This window comes from Galeopterus variegatus, unplaced genomic scaffold (assembly GCF_000696425.1).
Source record: "Galeopterus variegatus unplaced genomic scaffold, G_variegatus-3.0.2 Scaffold2429, whole genome shotgun sequence".
Taxonomy (NCBI): domain Eukaryota; kingdom Metazoa; phylum Chordata; class Mammalia; order Dermoptera; family Cynocephalidae; genus Galeopterus; species Galeopterus variegatus.
Window position 1 is genome coordinate 122,942 of NW_007728540.1, and position 19,234 is coordinate 142,175.

A 19,234-nucleotide genomic window follows, 5' to 3' on the forward strand; every position below is an offset into this window, starting at 1 on the left:
AATATAAACTAGTATGTTTGTGCAGAGGGTATTTAAAGCCTGGTCTCAGAAAGGATAAATTAAGCATGGCTACTGGGAGACTATACCTAACAGAAATCATCTATAAGAGAAAGCAGTCCGTGAACATCTCTTCCGTTCTCAGCGCATGGTGGCTGTCTACACAGCACTACAACTACCAGATAGAAGTACACAGTTTAAACAAACAATTGCTTCCTCTGATGTGCTTATTAATTTCACTTTTGCCTGGGTCCATAACACACCCCCTTATGGAGGGGTCCTGGTTCGAATCCTGGCTCTTCCACTTTCTGCAGGGGACCCGACCTGCTTCATCATCTATAAAATGGGCATAATGACAATTCCCACCTCATAGGGTTACTAAGAAATTAAATTAACCAATATATGAAAATGACTTAAAATAGTTCTAGGATATAGCAAAGTTCAGTAAGGGCCATTAAGGCTCAATTGGAAAACCGAGGCGGCATCAGCACGCACTCTTTATCACTATGGCCACTCCGAGGCATAACCCACTGTTAGCTACAGAAAGCAGTGGGATCACTGGGCTGGCTGATTTGCTTTCTAAATTTGCTGTGGTGCTGCGCAGATCAAGCCTGGATGAACGCCCCCTGGAAAAGCTGATCGAATGAATGCAAGGTCTAAAATAGCATGATTTTTGTCTCAGCATCTCTCACTGCTTCATCTCTGGCACTTGTAACCGTGCCTGGCACATAACTGGCACTCAACAAATGTTTGCTGAATAAATGACTGGCTGAAGGCAAGGTTCTGGAGTTACGCTAAGCATTGGCTATAGACACTAGTCTCAACAGATCTCGGCAAGGAGACATTTAAGTCAGACCCATTATTACGGGGATCCACTCAGCTACTACAATCGAAACAACACTTCCTCAAAATGGGGAGTTATTTCCTAAATGCAGTTTTATCAGATAGTCAGAAGGCTCAGCTGCAAATGTAATTGTCAATATATTGGTTATTTCCATTAACAGTTAAAGTTTCAATAAAAATACTTAAATTTTTAAAATTACTCAAAAATTATGTAGAAAAATAAGCATTGTGATACCTCAAAGAGAAGATTTAATTAGGTTCTGATTTTTCAACAGATAAAAAATCTAACCTCATGCCTTGGACTTTCTCAAAGGTGTGTAGCTAAGCTTTCAGAAGAAGAAATAGATAAGAAATAGATGAGTTCTGTAGGCTAAAAAAAAAATACATTGTGACCTATTACAATCTAAAGGCCAATTTCCTGAAAATTTATGATAAATTTACAACATTGAAACAAATTTAACAATTTCCTATTACATTATTAATAACGTTTTGAAAGCCAGAACTTGAAACTTTACTCTAAATAACCTAAATAAATCACAGTGACTACAAATTAATTTGTTATTTGGGACACATGGAGATAAATGCTCAGAGCAAGATACACAGCTAGAACATCTCTTTAAAGGAAAAGGAAATATGGAGAAGACACGAAACAGCTTTCATTAGAGATGATGCAAAAACAGTCAAACTGCTGATATCAAAACACATAACTCATAAAACAATGAAAGAAAGAAAGGTCACAGAAAAGTTACCAGCCCTGGTTGTGTTTTACCTTGAACCATGAGCATGGGCTCCTTTCCCCCACCGTGGGCCAGCATCTCCCTGCGGTAGCGCTCCCCGGCGGCCCTGGGGAAGGGGACACTGTTAAGGACACCTGCTCACACGGCCCGCGTGGTCTCTGCTCTCACCTGTCTTGAGCTTCCACAACGAAGCCACACTCAACTCACATTCATAAAACTTGCCATCATGTGACAATGTGGCCCTTAATTATTTTCTTCCTTCTAAAAACCTAATTCTAATTTTTAAATTATTCTAAAATAAATAAAACCAGGTGTGATATGTTCACTGTAAAAGGAAAACCGTACTTTTGGCTTTCTCTTTTGTTAGCAAGCAAACTCTCTTTGTAGAAAGGATTATTTAGTTTGCGTATTATAGAAAAAGATTATATGTCCATATTTTTAGGATTATTTTGAAGTGAGGTTTGAAATTATTTATGCTATTCTTTACTTTCAAAAAAAGAATTTGAGATGGCACCTAACAAAGAGAAAACAAATAACACTCTAAAATAAGAATGAAGGAAAAAGAGCTGGCAGGAGAGGTTTAATCACAGCAGAACGCCTTGGCTAAGGGTGATGGCAAATGGACCGGGAAACTTGGCTGGTGGCGACTCGATGAAGGAGCCTTGTTTCCATCTTCTCATACTCTATCAGCAGGACACACCTATGTGACACTGAGTTGTATAAGGAACACTGTCCATAACAACATGTCAAGGCAGGTGTTGAAGAATTTTTACGGATAGAAATCTCCAAATTAATGGCCCCTGGAAACAAGCTATTTGGTGCTACTCTTTTGTATTTTATGGAAAATGCAATTCCTTTAAGGCAAATGACTACAGATTATAAAACACTAAATCAATTTAGATATTATTTTCATTCCACTAGCTCTGGAGCATCTTTACGTATGGGTAATTTTATAAACATTGCTTCTAATCAGAATTTTTGATAGCATCACAGCATCAAAAACATGTGGACATCAAACGCCACCCTTGGTCACTTCTTGGGTGAGCACTAAGGCCAGGCAGGAAACATGGACAGAGGCAGGGCCCCTTCAGGGGCAGGGGCAGCTGAGAGGCCTGTCGTCCCCTGGCTTAGGGAGTGCAGTGTCCCCTCTGGCCACGGGATATAGCACCCCTTCTCTTAAATCAAACCCCTCTCCTCATGGGCCTCCAGCCCATGGCTTGCCTAAGCTCTGCACAGCCTGACTTCCCAATGTAGATGCCCAGCCTGCCTGTTTTTCAGAAGTGGAATAAAAAAGGATCCTTTGACAGAGGTTAGAAATTTTCTAGTCCAGTGAGCATTTTTACTAGCTTACTTTTATGAACACATAAAACTACAACTACATGTCTAGGCAAGAATGCACATATAAATATTTGAAAAAATATATATTTAACAGTAGGTGGTTTTCTAGTAAAGTACAGCTCTTTCAAACAAGATGATATTTTGCCTATGCTATAGAAATCTCCAGTAAAGAGTTGTAATCCCTAAAACTGATTTACTATAGTCGTTTGGTTGTAGATCCTTTGAAAATAATAAGATATGAAAAGCAGACCAAATGTCTGCAGTTTGCAGATGGTCGGAGACACAATAACATGTGGGTACCAGGCCGTAAAACACTTAAAAATTCTATGCCATATTTGCAAGTTCAAACTACTTTGGAACCGAATGTGATTATTAATTGCTGAAAAATCAATATCTATGTCAAATTTTATGAAAAGCTGAGGTGTGAAGAAGGTGGGGATGGAGAAGAAACTAGAAATTAGAAAACCTAGATTATAATCTTGGTCCAGTTTTTCAATTGTGAAGCCTTGAACAAATTACTTATCTTCTTTGAGCCTCGGCTTTCTCTTATAAAAAGTACCTGCTCTGCCAAGGCTGCTATGAATGCCATTTGAAAACTCTAGGGCACTCTCAAATCTAATATGCCATTTATTTAAAACCATGTTAAATGAGTGAGGATAATAGCCACCAACTAGAGCTGCCTGAGAGGTATTTGGAGATGTATTCATTTGTGTGGTGAGGACGTAAAATGCTTTAAACAACTATTATACCAGATCAGTTACTGATTTGTTTTCAAAGGAAAAAACCTCCTCTACTGAGCGTGGGATCCCCTGCTCCCCTCCACCCAGCGTGAGATCCCCTGCTCCCCTCCACGCAATGTGGGATCCCCTGCTCCCCTCCACCCAACGTGAAATCCCCTACACCTCTCCAGCCAACATGGGATCCCCTACACCTCTCCAGCCAATGTGGGATCCCCTACGCCTCTCCAGCCAACGTGGGATCCCCTGCTCCCCTCCACCCAACGTGGGATCCCCTACGCCTCTCCAGCCAATGTGAGATCCCTTACGCCTCTCCACCCAACGTGAGATCCCCTATGCCTCTCCACCCAACGTGGGATCCCCTGCTCCCCTCCACCCAACGTGAGATCCCCTACGCCTCTCCAGCCAACGTGAGATCTCCTGGTTCCTCCTCACCCAGTGTGAGATCCCCTATGCCTCTCCACCCAACGTGAGATCCCCTATGCCTCTCCACCCAACGTGGGATCCCCTGCTCCCCTCCACCCAATGTGGGATCCCCTACGCCTCTCCAGCCAACGTGAGATCTCCTGGTTCCTCCTCACCCAGTGTGAGATCCTCTGCACCTCTCCACACAATGCAAGTGTAACTGTACCTGGTTTTACTAAGAAACTGGGAAAACAGGACCACCTGGGCCGGCCCGGTGGTGCACTGGAGAGTGCGCTGCTTGGGAGTGTGGCAGCGCTCCCGCCAAGGGTTTGGATCCCATGTGGAGACCGGTTCCTGCTCACTGGCTGAGCGCGGTGCGGGCGCAACACCGAGGGTTGCGATCCCGTTGCCGGTCCCCAGTACGGGCGCAACACCGAGGGTTGCGATCCCGTTGCCGGTCCCCAGTACGGGCGCAACACCGAGGGTTGCGATCCCGTTGCCGGTCCCCAGTACGGGCGCAACACCGAGGGTTGCGATCCCGTTGCCGGTCCCCAGTACGGGCGCAACACCGAGGGTTGCGATCCCGTTGCCGGTCCCCAGTACGGGCGCAACACCGAGGGTTGCGATCCCGTTGCCGGTCCCCAGTACGGGCGCAACACCGAGGGTTGCGATCCTGTTACCGGTCAGTAAAAAAGACACAAAGGAAAAAAAAAAAAAAATACAGGACCACCTATCCCAGGGTCCAACACTTCCTCCCACTTCCCAGCCCCTATAGTGTCATGTGCTGCCTCCATTCTGGGGAAGGGGGTGGGCATCACGTATATACGTAATTGAAATTTACCTATTCCAGATTTTCTCGATGAATCATTAAAGGCTCATCATATTCACTAGCTAACATGGTGAAATGTGCTCCTGGGAGAGGACCACGGAGTACCACACAAACATTTTAGTTAGCCTTCTAAAGGAAAAGTGAACGGGGCTGCACAGGAGGGCATCTACAGGCAGGATGGCAGAAAGCGCTGTTGGGGAGGAGTTCTGCAGCCACCTGCACTGTCTAGGTGGCAATGTGTGGCCACCACAAGGGGAGCTGTGTCAGGAGCAGCTGGTACAGCAGCTCTCTTTCTCCAGACTGCCACTACTGTCCATGAAGACGACCTTTCCAGGAAAGGAAAGTGTTCCAGAAGTCAGGCAGGGGGGACCTTTCCAGAAACTGGGCATTAATGTCAACAAACAAAGTTTCCAAAAGTGCTGCTCCCAAATGAGGAACAGTAATGGGTCCTTTGTTGGGCAATAAAGAAGACGTCCACATGAGTGAAACTTCAGAAGCTTGTGCCGAACGTAGGAAGCCTGTCAAGAGCCACAGGAAGCACTGAGCGTAGGAAATGACAACGGGAGCGGCTAGTGAGACAGAGAGAACACACGGGAGGGCACTGCACCACCACCGCTGCAGAACTACAGAGCCGTCCGTAGGGCGGAGTTCAGGGCCATGGTCACCTCTGGAATAGGGGCGGGGGGGCTCCCAGGAAGGACCCGAGAGCGGTGTGGACGGTGGAGGAGATGGCCTCCCAGCACTTCCACTGTCTGCCAGGTTCAGAGCCCAACTGTGGATGCAGAGCAGGGGGATTACTGTAGTTAATTAAGGAGAGGGCATTTTATGAACATCCCCCACTTATTACCTGTTGAAAGGATCCCGTAGAAAACATTCCTTCCAAACCATGGAAGCTACTGCCCTGGACATCAAGTAAGAGTAATATTTGGCACCATAGCCCACGAGGTGGCTGAATCGTAGCTGCCAGGCCTGCCAAAACAGAAACACAGCACAGGAAAGAATTCAGTCTCAGTATTTTCAGAATATTGTATATGGGAACACAATGAAAGCAACTGAGGAAACCTGCAAATGTCTTCATTTAAATTTCACCCAAAAGGGCCTTGTCACTCACGATTATTAATATTTTCACATTTTATACACTGTTATGGACTAATTGTGTCTCTCCAAGATTCCTATGTTTAAGCCATAAGCCAGTACCTCAGAATGTAGTTCTGTTTGGAGACAGGGCCTGTAAAGAGGTGATTAAGTTAAAATGAGGCTGTAAGGTTGAGCCCTCAGTCAATCTGATTGTTGTCCTTAGGAGAAGAGGAAATCTGGACACAAAGAGACACCAGGGGTGTGCGTGCACACAGAGGCAAGGCCATGTGAAGACACAGCAGGAATGTGTCCATCTGCAACCTAAGGAGAGAGGCGTCAGGAGAAACCAACCCTGCAAACACCTGGATCTCGAACTTCCCATTCTCCAGAACTGACACAATAAATTTCTCTTTAAGCCACTGTTCTGTGGTATTTTGTTATGGCAGTCCTAGCAGACTAATACACACACAAAGAAAATTCTGTATCATGTAAATATAGTCTTTAGACATATATACATATATATTTGTTTTGCTCCAAATATACAGTTAATCTTCGTTAAGTGAGTTTAATTACTTATACTGATTATATTTTATTTAACATGACTAAAAAAAGGTAAAGTCCTGAGTTTACATATTTTTAGTAATTTTCTTGGTTCAGAAAGTTTTACCCTGCAATGATTATTGCTACATGAACTGCTTTTCAGATGGCCTAGTTTTCCTAAAGCTAAAACCTTCCATGTTTTACCATAATTACATTTCATGACAAAGCAAAAAAGCACAGAAGAAAAATGGGACAGAATTGAGAAATCATAACAATGTAAATCTATAGAATCTAATGGAATGCACACTCTTTTCCCCCAAAGAGTCAAATGCTAAGAACCAGGGTTAGCCACCAGCAGCAGCGTGGGACTCGCGGTGGAAGGGTGAAGTTGCCAGGGCTCCCGGCTTTCTCTAAACTTGCTCTGCTTGCTTTCTAATCAAGGAAGAAGCTGACACCTAACTGTTTTGTACAGGTTCATCACTCTGGGGTTCATTTCTGTGACAGAGACATAGAGAGGACAGCCCAGGGACGGCAGTAGGGGCGTCCACAGCAGAGCACGGGCCAGACTTCCGCCTGTTCAGCCAGCCTGGAACGCCAGGGTGCTGTCATCGGAAGAGTGCCTTTGTAGTGTGGCACTGACAGGCGCACCTTTTGAGGATGATGACGTAGTTATAAAAAAAGCCAAGTGGGCTTTCGTGGGAGAACACTCTGGCACTGGTTCTGTCTCCTCCTGGACCTGGCCACTTGCTGGCTGGTCAGGACGGCCGCTCGCCACAGCGTACTCGCAGGGACACCCCAGCCACAGCTGCGCTCCAGTGAGGTTGTCCTCAAGAGACAGCCCAGGACTTCAAAATGCTATCTTTTCTGAAACAAATAACCCTGACATACAGTCATCCACTTTCTTCTAACATATGCTTTGTCTGACATTAAAATTTTTTTGAAAAAAAAATTGAAACAAGTTTTTTTTTACCATGATAATCATTCTCTAGCACATTTTTTAATTCCCTAGAAAATGAAGTATAATATACAATCCCACTATAATTCTATAAACTAGGTAAGTGAATTCTAGTAGTCAAGCAACAAACTTTTAAAAAAATACATGGTTCCTGCATCAGATGGGCGTGGCCAGTTCTAGGGCACACTCTGAACCCGGCAGCCACTACGGTAACTTTAAAGATGAAGCCACAGTGCTGGTTACTCTCTGACTATGTCCAGTTCTTTGAGAAAACTAATTTGCCAGGACTGGGCAAGGGAGCTGTCCTAACAAAGGCGTGTGGGAGTGCTCCAATCAATTTAGGACGAGGGCCATCATGGCAGAGATGCTCCATTAGTCTCACTCTTCCTTACTGCAAAATGACCTGACTGAAAGTGAGGTGGGCACCCGTGAGTTGCGGCCAGAAGGAAAGAGCCATGTCCTTCCTCCTTGGGGGTACACCACATCAGCCCATGTGTGGGGACAATGCCCATTGTGGGGGTCGCAGCCAGCCAGGAACATGGGCACTCACACGGCTGTCATTTTGGGTCTCTGTCCAAGTATCAGGCTTGTATTTTACCTAACATGAGGTCTCCCCTCCACCTCTTCCAGGCACAAGTGCCCCCCTAGTGGCACCACGAAAACATGAACAAGGATGGGGCCGTGCCCCTGCTGGGAAGAGCCAAGCACTAGACATGGGGCCAGGCGGGCAGCCTCCTGCCAACGAGGCACCTGGGGGCAAGGGAGGGCAAAGAAAGTAGACACAGATTCTTCACCCCATCTGGATGCAAGTGGCATCTGAAATGAAAGCAAAGAGCCTAGGACTGTGCATGGGTCACATTCCAGTATAACAAACTCTAAATAACTACATTTCCAGTCAAAGGGCTGGGTCTTTGGGTATTCATTTATAATGTATACACAGTTCTGTATACTCTGTCTTATTTAAAAAGGGGATCTATGTCAGCTTTTGTGTTAGGCTAGAATCTTAATCTACTAAGTGTTGCTTAGAACACATGGACACATGGTAACCTTTCTCACTCAAAACAATTTGGGGGTGATGACACTTTTGCAATGGAGTATGGCCTGCTGTTTTAATTTGATTCTCCACCAAGATACTGGCTCTTGTGCTACTGATGACATAAGCATCTCTCAGGTGGAAGTCCCAGAATTAGAAGCATATAGTTAGTTAAGGGCCTTTATCTTTGAAACTCTTTCTTCAGGGTAATCTGCCAGAACTCGTTTGGCAGCCTTTGCGGTATACAGCAGAGTTTAATTCTGTTTAGATCTGAGCTGAACAGTTTTGTTTTATCTTGAAAGTAGACCTATTTCAATAGTGGCATTTGATTTGACCTAAGAAATTTCTAAGTTCCTTAGTTTCAACAACTTGTAGCCGAATTCCCACATAAACAGAAGAATAAAAACACGAGCTTTCAGAACTGTAGAGAGACCCATCAGGATCTGTGCAACGCACCACCTCCTGAGCTGCCGAGTTGTCTGCCTTGCCAGCAACCCTGCCTGGCACGGGTGTCCTGGCACGTGCACTCCTCGCTGGGTCTTGCTCTTTAATTACAGGTTAGACTTCAGCACTACCCCCTTTCCATACCTCAAGACATGCTAAATAAATTATACCCACCTGACACCCTTCATCAGAGGTTTGTAAGTTTATGGCTGGCTAAGACCTACAATTCTACTGTTGTTTGAACACAATTGTTGAATTCCTGCTAGTTCAATTTAATATTAAGCCTTTGTTACCATTTCACTCTTTCATCTGGAAAAATGAAAGACAGCAGTTCATTTTAAGCTCTGGAATTACGATATCTTCCTCTGAAATCGAAGTTTTCTTTTTCCTAAGGGATATTTGTCAGATGGATAAGAATTTTCACCATTCCTTTGATGGTTAATGTAGGGATCTGATTTCAAAAACAAATGACTCAAACACCTTTGTAGTTTTCCTTTTATTATGGCTAGAGACCTAGATTCTCAAATCCTAACACTATCCTAAGGCATGACTATATAAAGTTTTCTGGAGTTAAATAATCTCAGTGATCCCATATGAAAGACAAAACACGGAGCAGGTGAAGCAGCATGTTAGGAGCCCCACGGAGACTGTAACTTGCGCCGGACTCGAGAGAATGTGAGGCCGTCTGAGGATTCTCACTTGCCCACTGCCCTTCTCTAGCTCCATGATTTCCTGGGCCAGGAATGGAGAGGCAGCAATGTAGCCATTTACCTACTATCTATTTTCAGTTGCAAACCTAGAACAGGGACCAGTGCAGAGTAACTGCTCACTACCTGTGTGCTAAATGTTGGATGACAGAACTAACCACTTCTCTTAATTAGACTCTTAAACAGCACATCATTTCTTCATTTTCAACTACATGTGTGGAAATGCATTTACCAAAGATTTGTTTTAATACAATCTTATCACTGGAACATTATAAACTGCATGGGAACAGAAACGACAGCCGTTGCTTCCTCGGCTTGTGTCATATTGAACTGAAATTTCCTTAAGGGCTCGAGCACATGCTGTGTCCATGGTTAGACTCGGTGCAGTGCCTGGAGCACAACGGGAATGCAACAGCAGTCTGCTGAATGGAGGACTGCAAGGATGGAGGGTGGACTGATGGATAGTCTAATTTGGACCTTAGACTATTAATAGTTTTTTAAAGTAGTTCTTTGACTACAGTATTTGATAGATGATGTAAGACTTTTGAGGCTAACTTCGGCACCAGACCTCCAGGCCTGAATCTGAGTAGTGCCTCCAAGAGTGTGATTTCATCTCCTTCAAGCCTCAGAGACTCTAAACCAACAATGAGCTACAATATTGTACCAGCTCAGGAAAGCCTACCGGTCACAGGTGTACTGTTTTAATTAGCATCACTAACAGACAGCAAGCCAGGAAGAAGCAAATTCCTGGGGCAGTCCCTGTACACAGACCATTTAGATAGACTTTTCACATTGTCCACGTACAACACTGTTGGTCTACGGAAGCTCTCTTACGATACCGAGTCGCTGGCATCCACAAGTGCTTAACTACTTAACCACAATGGAGAGCAGGAGACATTCTCCTACTCACTCTCATGTTCATCATTTTTCTCCCTCTCTCTATGTATGTATGTATGTACGTATGTATGTTCCATGAATTAATGCAGACTAGTATTTCTAATTGATAAAAAGTCCCCATCGAAGTTTTACCAAAACCCATGAAACAGTGACAAACAAACAGGAATTCTCAATTTGGAATATAAAGTGATGTTAAATGGAACACAATTATCCTGCTGGACACACTCTCAGGTGGCCCCATGATCTGTCCCCCTGGTGGTCACATCTTTGTGAAGTCCCCTCAAGTGCAGACAGAATCTACTCCTTGCTTCTAACCAACAGAATAAGCCAATGGTGTTAAGATGTCACTCCCAAGATTATATTATATTATATATAATGTCTCTGTCTTGCTAGCAGACTCACTCTGGAAACCTTCCTTGGTTGCTTAAGGAAGTAAGCGGCCATCTTGGGAATGCTGCTGTCTATGACCTGGACTGGGGGGGGGCCTCTAGGACCTGGGGATGAGGGCCTTTAGGACCTAGGGGTCCCCTAGGACCTGGGGGAGGCTTCTAGAGGCTGGGGGAGTGGCCTCTAGGACCTGTGGGCAGCCTACACCAGGCAGCAAGAAGCCTGTCCTCAGACCTACAGCCACAAAGAAACCAATTCCGCCAACCGCCTGGAAGAAGCAGTGACACCTCAGATGAGACACGGCCTGGCTAAAGCCTTGACTGCAGTCTTGTGAGACCCCAAGCACACGAAGCAGCCAACTGGGGGATGTGTACTGTGTTAAGCCACTAAGTTTGTAGTAATTTATTAAATAGCAATAGAAAACTAATACCATGATCTATTTTTTAAAATGAAACTTGCATTCAGAAATACTATTAAGAGAAATAAACCCCTGAAAATATGAAAGGGACACCTATAATCCTGTGTCCTCACAAAAATCTTTGCAAGATATTTTTAGAAATATTTTACAATTTTTTATAAGTATTTTACAAATAGATGCAAAAAGAGTGATTTGCCCATGGCTACTGGCAGAAATTCCTGAGTATCCCCTCCTTTGTTTTCCCCTTCTTCCTTTTGGAAACAGAATCATACCCTTTTCCTGATGAGTTTGAGCCAGGCTACGTTTTCCCAGGACTCCTTGATGCCGGGGTGACCGAGCATCTACACGTTTGCAGATGAATATGAGTGCAGGTGACACGTACAACCAGGTCCTCCAAAAGCAAGCTGCTCGCGCCCTGCTTGTCCTCTTTTCCCCTTCCTGGTAGCTTTAAACAGGTGGAAATCGAAATCACCACCTTACACTCAAAGATAAAAGCCACACGTTGAGAAGCCACCAGCCCGCCAGCCCTATCCACGCACCTTTGGCTTGTAATGCATGAGGAAACCCACTTAAAAACCAGCTTGGCTTCAAATTACTGATTTATTAGTTCATATCTGACACCTATCACTTTTGCCTTAATTTCTACCATATCTGCTAAAACACACATCAGAGCACATCACAGAACTTTTTTTTAAAGATGAAAAAAAGGTCCTTACACAAGTGATAAGAATAAATATTCTGGTTTAAAATGTTGGTTACTCTGGTTTAAAATGGAATGGTTGGGTTAGCTCAGTTAGTTAGAGCACGGTGCAAGGTCCAGAGCTTGATCCCTGTACCGGCCAGCTGCCAAACGAAACAAAACACTGCCCTCCAATGTGTAAAAATATATATCAGCACAAACCCTTCTCCACATTACCACGTGAATCTGAATAATTTCTAAAAGTGCCATCATATGAGAATTCTGTAACATCCTGATGACAACTAGAAACATTTTCTATGCTAATAGTAGAATTACAGTCTATTTTAAGGAGACTGGGCCCAGTCTTGTGAGAAACAACCATTCCTGACAACCTGTACAATTCTCTTTAGGCAATTTATAGTAACATAGCAGGCACAGTGTTAATGATGTACAAAATATTAACTCTGAGGAGTGTGTCTCTTTAGTGTGTCAACCGTAACTGCTGATTTAGTTTATATATGGATATTAAAGAAACTTTGTAAAGCGAAACCAAAAGCCCTGGAAGGAAGGAATGCGCCTATCAAAAGCTAATCCATTAGCAGAGAAAGGATGCAGCAGATTCCAACGGAAACACATTTGTTAGATGAAACATGGGAAGGTAGTATTAATCTAATTAAATGAGATAATAAACAAAAAGCAACAAGCACAGAACTGAAACCAAGAAACGACTGTTTTTTTCTTCCTAATCAAAACTCCTTAACGCTGCTTTTCTTCTTGCCTGTAACATCTCAAGAGAAAAAGACAGACTGCCGCTTCATTCTAAAGAAACCTGGGTTCGGGCCGGCCCGGTGGCGCACTGGAGAGTGCGGCGCTTGGGAGCGCAACGGCGCTCCCGCCGAGGGTTCGGATCCCATGTGGAGACCGGTTCCCGCTCACTGGCTGAGCGCGGTGCGGGCACAACACCGAGGGTTGCGATCCTGTTGCCAGTCACAAAAAAAGACAAAAAGGAAAAAAAAAAAAAAAAAAGAAACCTGGGTTCAAGTAACAGAGAAAATGAGGACTTTCACGGTCAGGAGACTCAGCCCAGGAAGTGAGGGGGACCTCTGCAGGAACATACTAAGTGTCCAAGCCACCACAGGCAGCTCTAGGCTCTAAGGAAGCCACTGGGGTACAGTGTGTCCATCACAGAAAGAGGGTGCGGCTCTGTCTTCACAACGATCATGAACCCTTCAGCAAAGGAGGCGTCTGTGTAGGATCAGACAAAATCCACACAGGGAGAAATGAAAAAGGATGTGACTGTCCTTTGTAGACGATGGGGCTTTCTGCCCATGCATAGACAGGGGTACAAAAAAAGTGATGCAGAAGGGACAGGAACTTCTCAATGGGAAAAAGTCTGGGGGCAGGTGCCACAGTCGCAGACTGCACACAGGCATGCAAGGGAGGCAGGTGTATGCAGAAGGGACATAGCTCGGCTCTGTGGGCAGAGGCCCCTTCAGCTCTCAATCCAGTCTTCCAGGGGGCTAACTCAGAGCTTTAGGACCAAACGAAAGCATTCACATCCTGCAAGATAAAGCTGCCATGCTAAAAGGGGAGGGACAGATGGAACAATGTGATGTCAAACAGGGCCTACGGACTTCTTGCACGAAACAGGCAAGCAGAACACTGGAATTTCTTCCTTTGATCCCTTATGCTCAGACTCCATGTCTGGTCACTCCCCTCCCACTCTCTGCTCCAGCCAGGCTGGCTGACTTGCTGGTCTGAAAACACGATGGCTGAGCTCCTGATCCTACACGTCTTTGTCCTGGCTTTCTGCTCAGCCTTGATCCTCTTCCCCCAGAGGCATCTGTATGGCTCACTCCCTCACTTTCTTCAATGTCTGCTCCAACTACACTTTACCATCGAGACCTGCCTCACCCAGTGCTGATCCTGGGCACAACTGGGACTTTCAACCTGACCCCTGTCCCCAGGCAGCTGGGATCCCCAGGACTGCGCTTCCATGTTCATGGCAGTAGGAGCCCATCTGTCCTCTGGGTCCTGAAGTGCTGGTGAAAGCCCACTCCAACCCCCGGCTTGGTGAGGGACTGAGGCTTCACCCCCCCTTGGGTGCTCTCTGTGCGTGCATCACCCTGCCACTGGACTGGAGTCCTCGGTTTCAGAGCCACTCCCCCCCACAGAGAGCACCCCTGCCCTTCTCCCTATTAATCCAATCAGCCAGCACCTAGGATGATTTTACAGGGATGATTTGTGGCAAGAGGCGGATAGAACACACTAGTTTAATGTCCGCAAATGAGTTTTCACCATGCCTTTAAAGTCTTCACAAAGAAAACTGAAGAGACTGTTCTAACTTCCTCTGAACTCCCAGAGCCCTTAGTAACTGAGCCAGCAGCAAGGGCCTGCACTGTTATTTACACAGTCATGTGTCGCTTACTGAGGGGGATTCGTTCTGAGAAATGTGTCACTAGGTGATTTCGTCGTTGTGCGAACACCACGGTGCACCTATGCAAACGTAGGTGGCATAGCTAACTGCACACCTAGGCTACATGGTGTAGCATTACAATCTTATGGGACTGCCGTTGTGTATGTGGCCTGTCGCTGTGACTGTACATGCACACGACTCTTTCCTCCCCACCCAAGACATGACACATAATGGTTAAGCATATGGACTAAAAATCATTCATCCTTCCAAAATTCATTGAATATCCATGACATGCTGGGCACTGGATACAGAGGACCCTGCTCTCGTAGCCACACAGTCTACCAGGGAGACAGACATTAAATGAAGGGTCACCAGATAACTGCACATGCCAAGTGCCATGGGAATCCAGTTTCTGCACTTACCAGCTGCGTGGCCCCCACCAGGTCCCATGACCTCCCTGAATCTTCAACTCAAAAACATGACTGGTCACACCCACCGCCACACAGGACTGCTGAGTGGGTTAAATGAAAGAAAGTAAGTAAAAAGTCTGCACTGCGCTGTCCCTCAGGGATGGCTCAGCTTGTCAGCTACTAACATCATCCTTCTGCAAGCAGGGAGGACACCAGGCCCCTCTTTGTACCTTGTGACTAGTGCGGTATCTTTGAAAAATATTCACAAAAAAATGATAAGAGGAATAAGAATATTAGACACAAATCACTGTGAATTAGACAGAATTTACATCAATAAGTCCAAATTCTTTCTATAATTAACTAGTTTCAATAATGAATAAAATTATTAAGATATCAACAAATAGGTAACAAATAACTAATTAATTTACTGACTACACACACATGTACATCTGAACTTCTGATGAGACAAAACAAAATTAGAATAGTACTGTTATTAACAGCTCTCGGGCTTAGCTGAGGTGTCTATGGCTCTTAGCCCTTAGGCAGATTCTTCCTAATGGTCCCACTGCCTCATCTGAAACCCGTGAAACCTGGGGTCTGCACACTCATGTCTTCATTTCACTGGCACCTACCTGTTAACCCTTACCTTTAAATGATATTCACCCAGCCTCCTTGCTTTGAATAACTGCTGCTTTCCAAATTTATTTTCTGATTCTCATGGTGAAAGATCCCTCCAGACCTTACTAAACAGTGCATTCTTTTTTTTTTTTTTTTTTTTTTTTCATTTTTTTCTGTGTCCGGCAACTAATGGTCCCACTGCCTCATCTGAAACCCGTGAAACCTGGGGTCTGCACACTCATGTCTTCATTTCACTGGCACCTACCTGTTAACCCTTACCTTTAAATGATATTCACCCAGCCTCCTTGCTTTGAATAACTGCTGCTTTCCAAATTTATTTTCTGATTCTCATGGTGAAAGATCCCTCCAGACCTTACTAAACAGTGCATTCTTTTTTTTTTTTTTTTTTGTCTTTCATCTTTTTCTGTGTCCGGCAATGGATCGCAACCCTCAGTGTTGCCCCCATACCAGACCGGGGACCGGCAACGGGATTGCAACCCTCAGTGTTGCTCCCGTGCCTCGCTCAGCCAGTGAGCAGGAACTGGTCTGTATGTGGGATCCGAACCCTCGGGCGGGAGCGCCGCTGCGCTTCCCAAGCGGGGCACTTATCCAGTGCGCCACCGGGCCGGCCCCCTAAACAGTGCATTCTATTAACTTTCCCTCCATTGCCTAAAAGGTGCAACAGCTAGACAAGTGCAGTTAGGAAGTACGTCTTACTGAGGGCTCTGCTCCTACAGAGGTGAAACCGAGTTAATAAAGATGGCAAAAACACCTTCCCCTCCAGGAACACATCATAACCGCCTCCCCCGCCCCTCTACAATGTGAAGGCATTCCAGAACTTTATTAAGTAACTGCTTATTCTGCAGGATAGCCCAGGGCTTAGGATGGTATGTCATCTGCAGGTCATGTTACTACCTGTGTTCTGTGCAGAATAACTGACAAATGATATACGTTACTGATCCACTGAAATTACTAGGGCTGCCTGCTTTCTATCAGTGTGTCATCAATCCTCCCTGATTGTCTTATCTGAAGAATTTCCAAAATTCCTGATGAAATAGCTTTTAGCAATTTTTTACAAAAAGGAAACCACCACAGTTGTAGCTGAAATGTGAAAAACTTGGGTAACGCCAAACAGTACAGATTATTGGGACTAAAAAAACATATTTGATAAAAATAATCAACACCACCAGATAAATTAAATAAATAAAGCAACACCAAAGTATTAATGAAACTATTCATATAAAAATAGTCTCAGCTAGCACTATTTTACTATGTTATAATGTTTTAATAAGGAGCTATATAAGAATAGTTGGCTTTCTTCTCGTGTGTCCTACATTTGAGGGTTAAAGGTGGAATCTTTGAAAGGGTCAGAAGGAAGTGATGGCTTGTTTAGGCTGAAATAAACTGACGGCCTGAGATTTCTTTCTAAATCTACGCGTTACTAAGTTAAACCTTATCCCACGTAACACTAGCCAGAACACCCGCTTGAGGCAAGCTGATCGATTTCTAACTTCTACAGAGATGCCGTCTCCTTCATGGAAGGTGTGGGACCCACCGCAGCCCTTTGCCTGTTCTAAGACATGTCGACATCAACCTTTTTTTTTTTAACTGAGATAAAAGTCACACACCATATAATTCACTCTTTTAAAGTGTACCCGTCAGTAGTTTTTAGTATATTCACAAGATGGTGCAACCATCACAAGTATCTCACTCTAGAACGTTGTCATCAAACTAAACAGAAACTCCACGCTCATCAGCAGTCACTCTCCCTTCCCCTCTCCTGCTCCTGGCAACTGCTAATCGGTTCCTTTCACCATGGATTCACCGGTTCTGGATGTTTCATATAAATGGAATCACATAATGTGTGGAAGTGCTGGAGTCCACTGCACATAGGGGTGAGTTCTGGTCTGTGGTACTTCTGTCTCAGCTTTACACCACACATGCACACACGTACACGCCTAAGTGTACATACACATATTTGTATAATATATTGACCACAATGTAAAATGCATTACTTACTGCAGATTTGGTCAAAAGCCTAAAAGCCAGTGAGTTAACAGTTGAAAGACAAAGACAAGAAAATCAGTGCTACTAAAGTAGGGAGAGAAGCCAAGGATACGGCAGCAGGTGGAAAAGCTTAGAGATCTCAAAGCATATATCGATTTTACCTGTTGGGCAAGTAGCCCACGAACAGAGAAAGGGCCTCCATGGCTCTCTACATTTGGCACGTTAAAATATTTGTGTTTTTCTAGCATTGTAACATGAGAATGCGGGTTCTCGGTGATGCGCAAGTCTCTACTGATCCTACTCTATCTATTGTTCCTGTCTTCATGATGGATGTCAAATCTGGTTATCATCTAACCAGAACAAGAGGAACTGTAGGCTGTAGATTACACTTATAAAACACTTTTAGCTAACCATTTTGAGATGGGCCTGGGGAAAATAAAAGACAGTAGATTTCAGAAGTAATCATAATGAACAAATGGAGGATGCAAAAGTAATTCAGATTACTTAGTTAAAAACAGTGTGCTAAGGTTAATTTCCTGGATTTGACGACGTATTGCTGTTAGTGTAGGATATCATCATTGAGGAAACTGGGTGAAAGGTACATGAGAACGATTTTTGTAACTTATAAATATGAGACCATTTCAAAATAAGAGTTATTAGAAAATAATTGAGATCAAAGAAGTGTTCTGTGGATTCCCAGGACCAGTGCCAACGGGCTAGTTTGAGATGACACCACCACAGTGATCGACTTCGTTGCTCTCTGCTGAGACAAACCAACTTAGAGCTGAATTCTCTTACTTCAAGTAAGCCAGCTCAATAGCATCTAGTATTACTCCACCTTCTTTCAATATTGTGCTTTTCTAAAGTAAGCTGTGGCAGAACATTACTCTCCAAAATCTTTTTATGTATTTCTTTATTCACTTTAACTTTAATTCAATACAGGACTGGTTCAACTTTTTAGAGGACATACTAAGTTTTAAGAGGGAAAACGAGTTAGAGAAAGTAGTTATGAAATAAATGTAAACTATCATTTGATTTATAGATGTCCATTACTTCCCTCTAAAGGACTTGGCAGTGTGAAAGTGTTGTTTAGACTGTACTTTGGCTAAAGTGGAAAAAAGTTATTTCTGCAGTTGTATAAATCACTTCAAATACTGTTTGATTTTAGCTTTTAAGTGTCTGGGTTTTTCTAAATGTTCTGAGAAAGATTGGTTCGCTTTTCACTCTCCATAAATCAGCAAGTATTTCAAAGCCTCCCCAAGACACAGAAAAACATACATGTGTGAAAGAATGATTGCATCATCACTAAGTTAGGGATCTGAAGATAGCGTATATTAAAGAAAGCAAACAACTGCTCTCTTTTATAATTATTAAATGTATACATTACAAATCAAGATGTATACGAGACACCAAGATAAACTATTCCAACACTAATACCCACATATGGTTGTGGAAGGCCATCAGAAGGGCACAAATCACCATGACGGTGCTCGAGCAACCAGCTGCACACTAGTGGACCTTTGGTGGCCTGGCAAATGGCTGTCCTAGAGGAGCAGGAATCACCCCCAAAACTCACTGATGGAAAAATGCTGAACACACAGATTCCCATCTATTTTAGTCTATTAATTTTTTTTCCCTGCTCTGACCCATCCTCCATGCAGCTAATGATTTTATTTTTCACACACTCTTTTTATCGTTTAAATTCCCCTTTCAAGCTCTACATCATTTTACTATACTGACAATAATAACAGTACATGATA

General features: G+C 44.0%; 1 protein-coding gene across 2 annotated transcripts in view; it reads right to left on the minus strand.

The window, feature by feature from the left end:
* MIPEP (mitochondrial intermediate peptidase) overlaps positions 1-19,234 on the minus strand; it is a 160,780-nt gene that overhangs the window by 28,481 nt on the left and 113,065 nt on the right. For both annotated transcript variants that reach the window (XM_008581663.1, XM_008581664.1), the window contains exons 17-18: positions 5,734-5,855; positions 1,610-1,683 (exon numbers count right to left, since the gene is read on the minus strand). In XM_008581663.1, the coding sequence (XP_008579885.1) occupies positions 1,610-1,683; positions 5,734-5,855 (196 nt within the window). The remainder of the gene's footprint in view (positions 1-1,609; positions 1,684-5,733; positions 5,856-19,234) is intronic.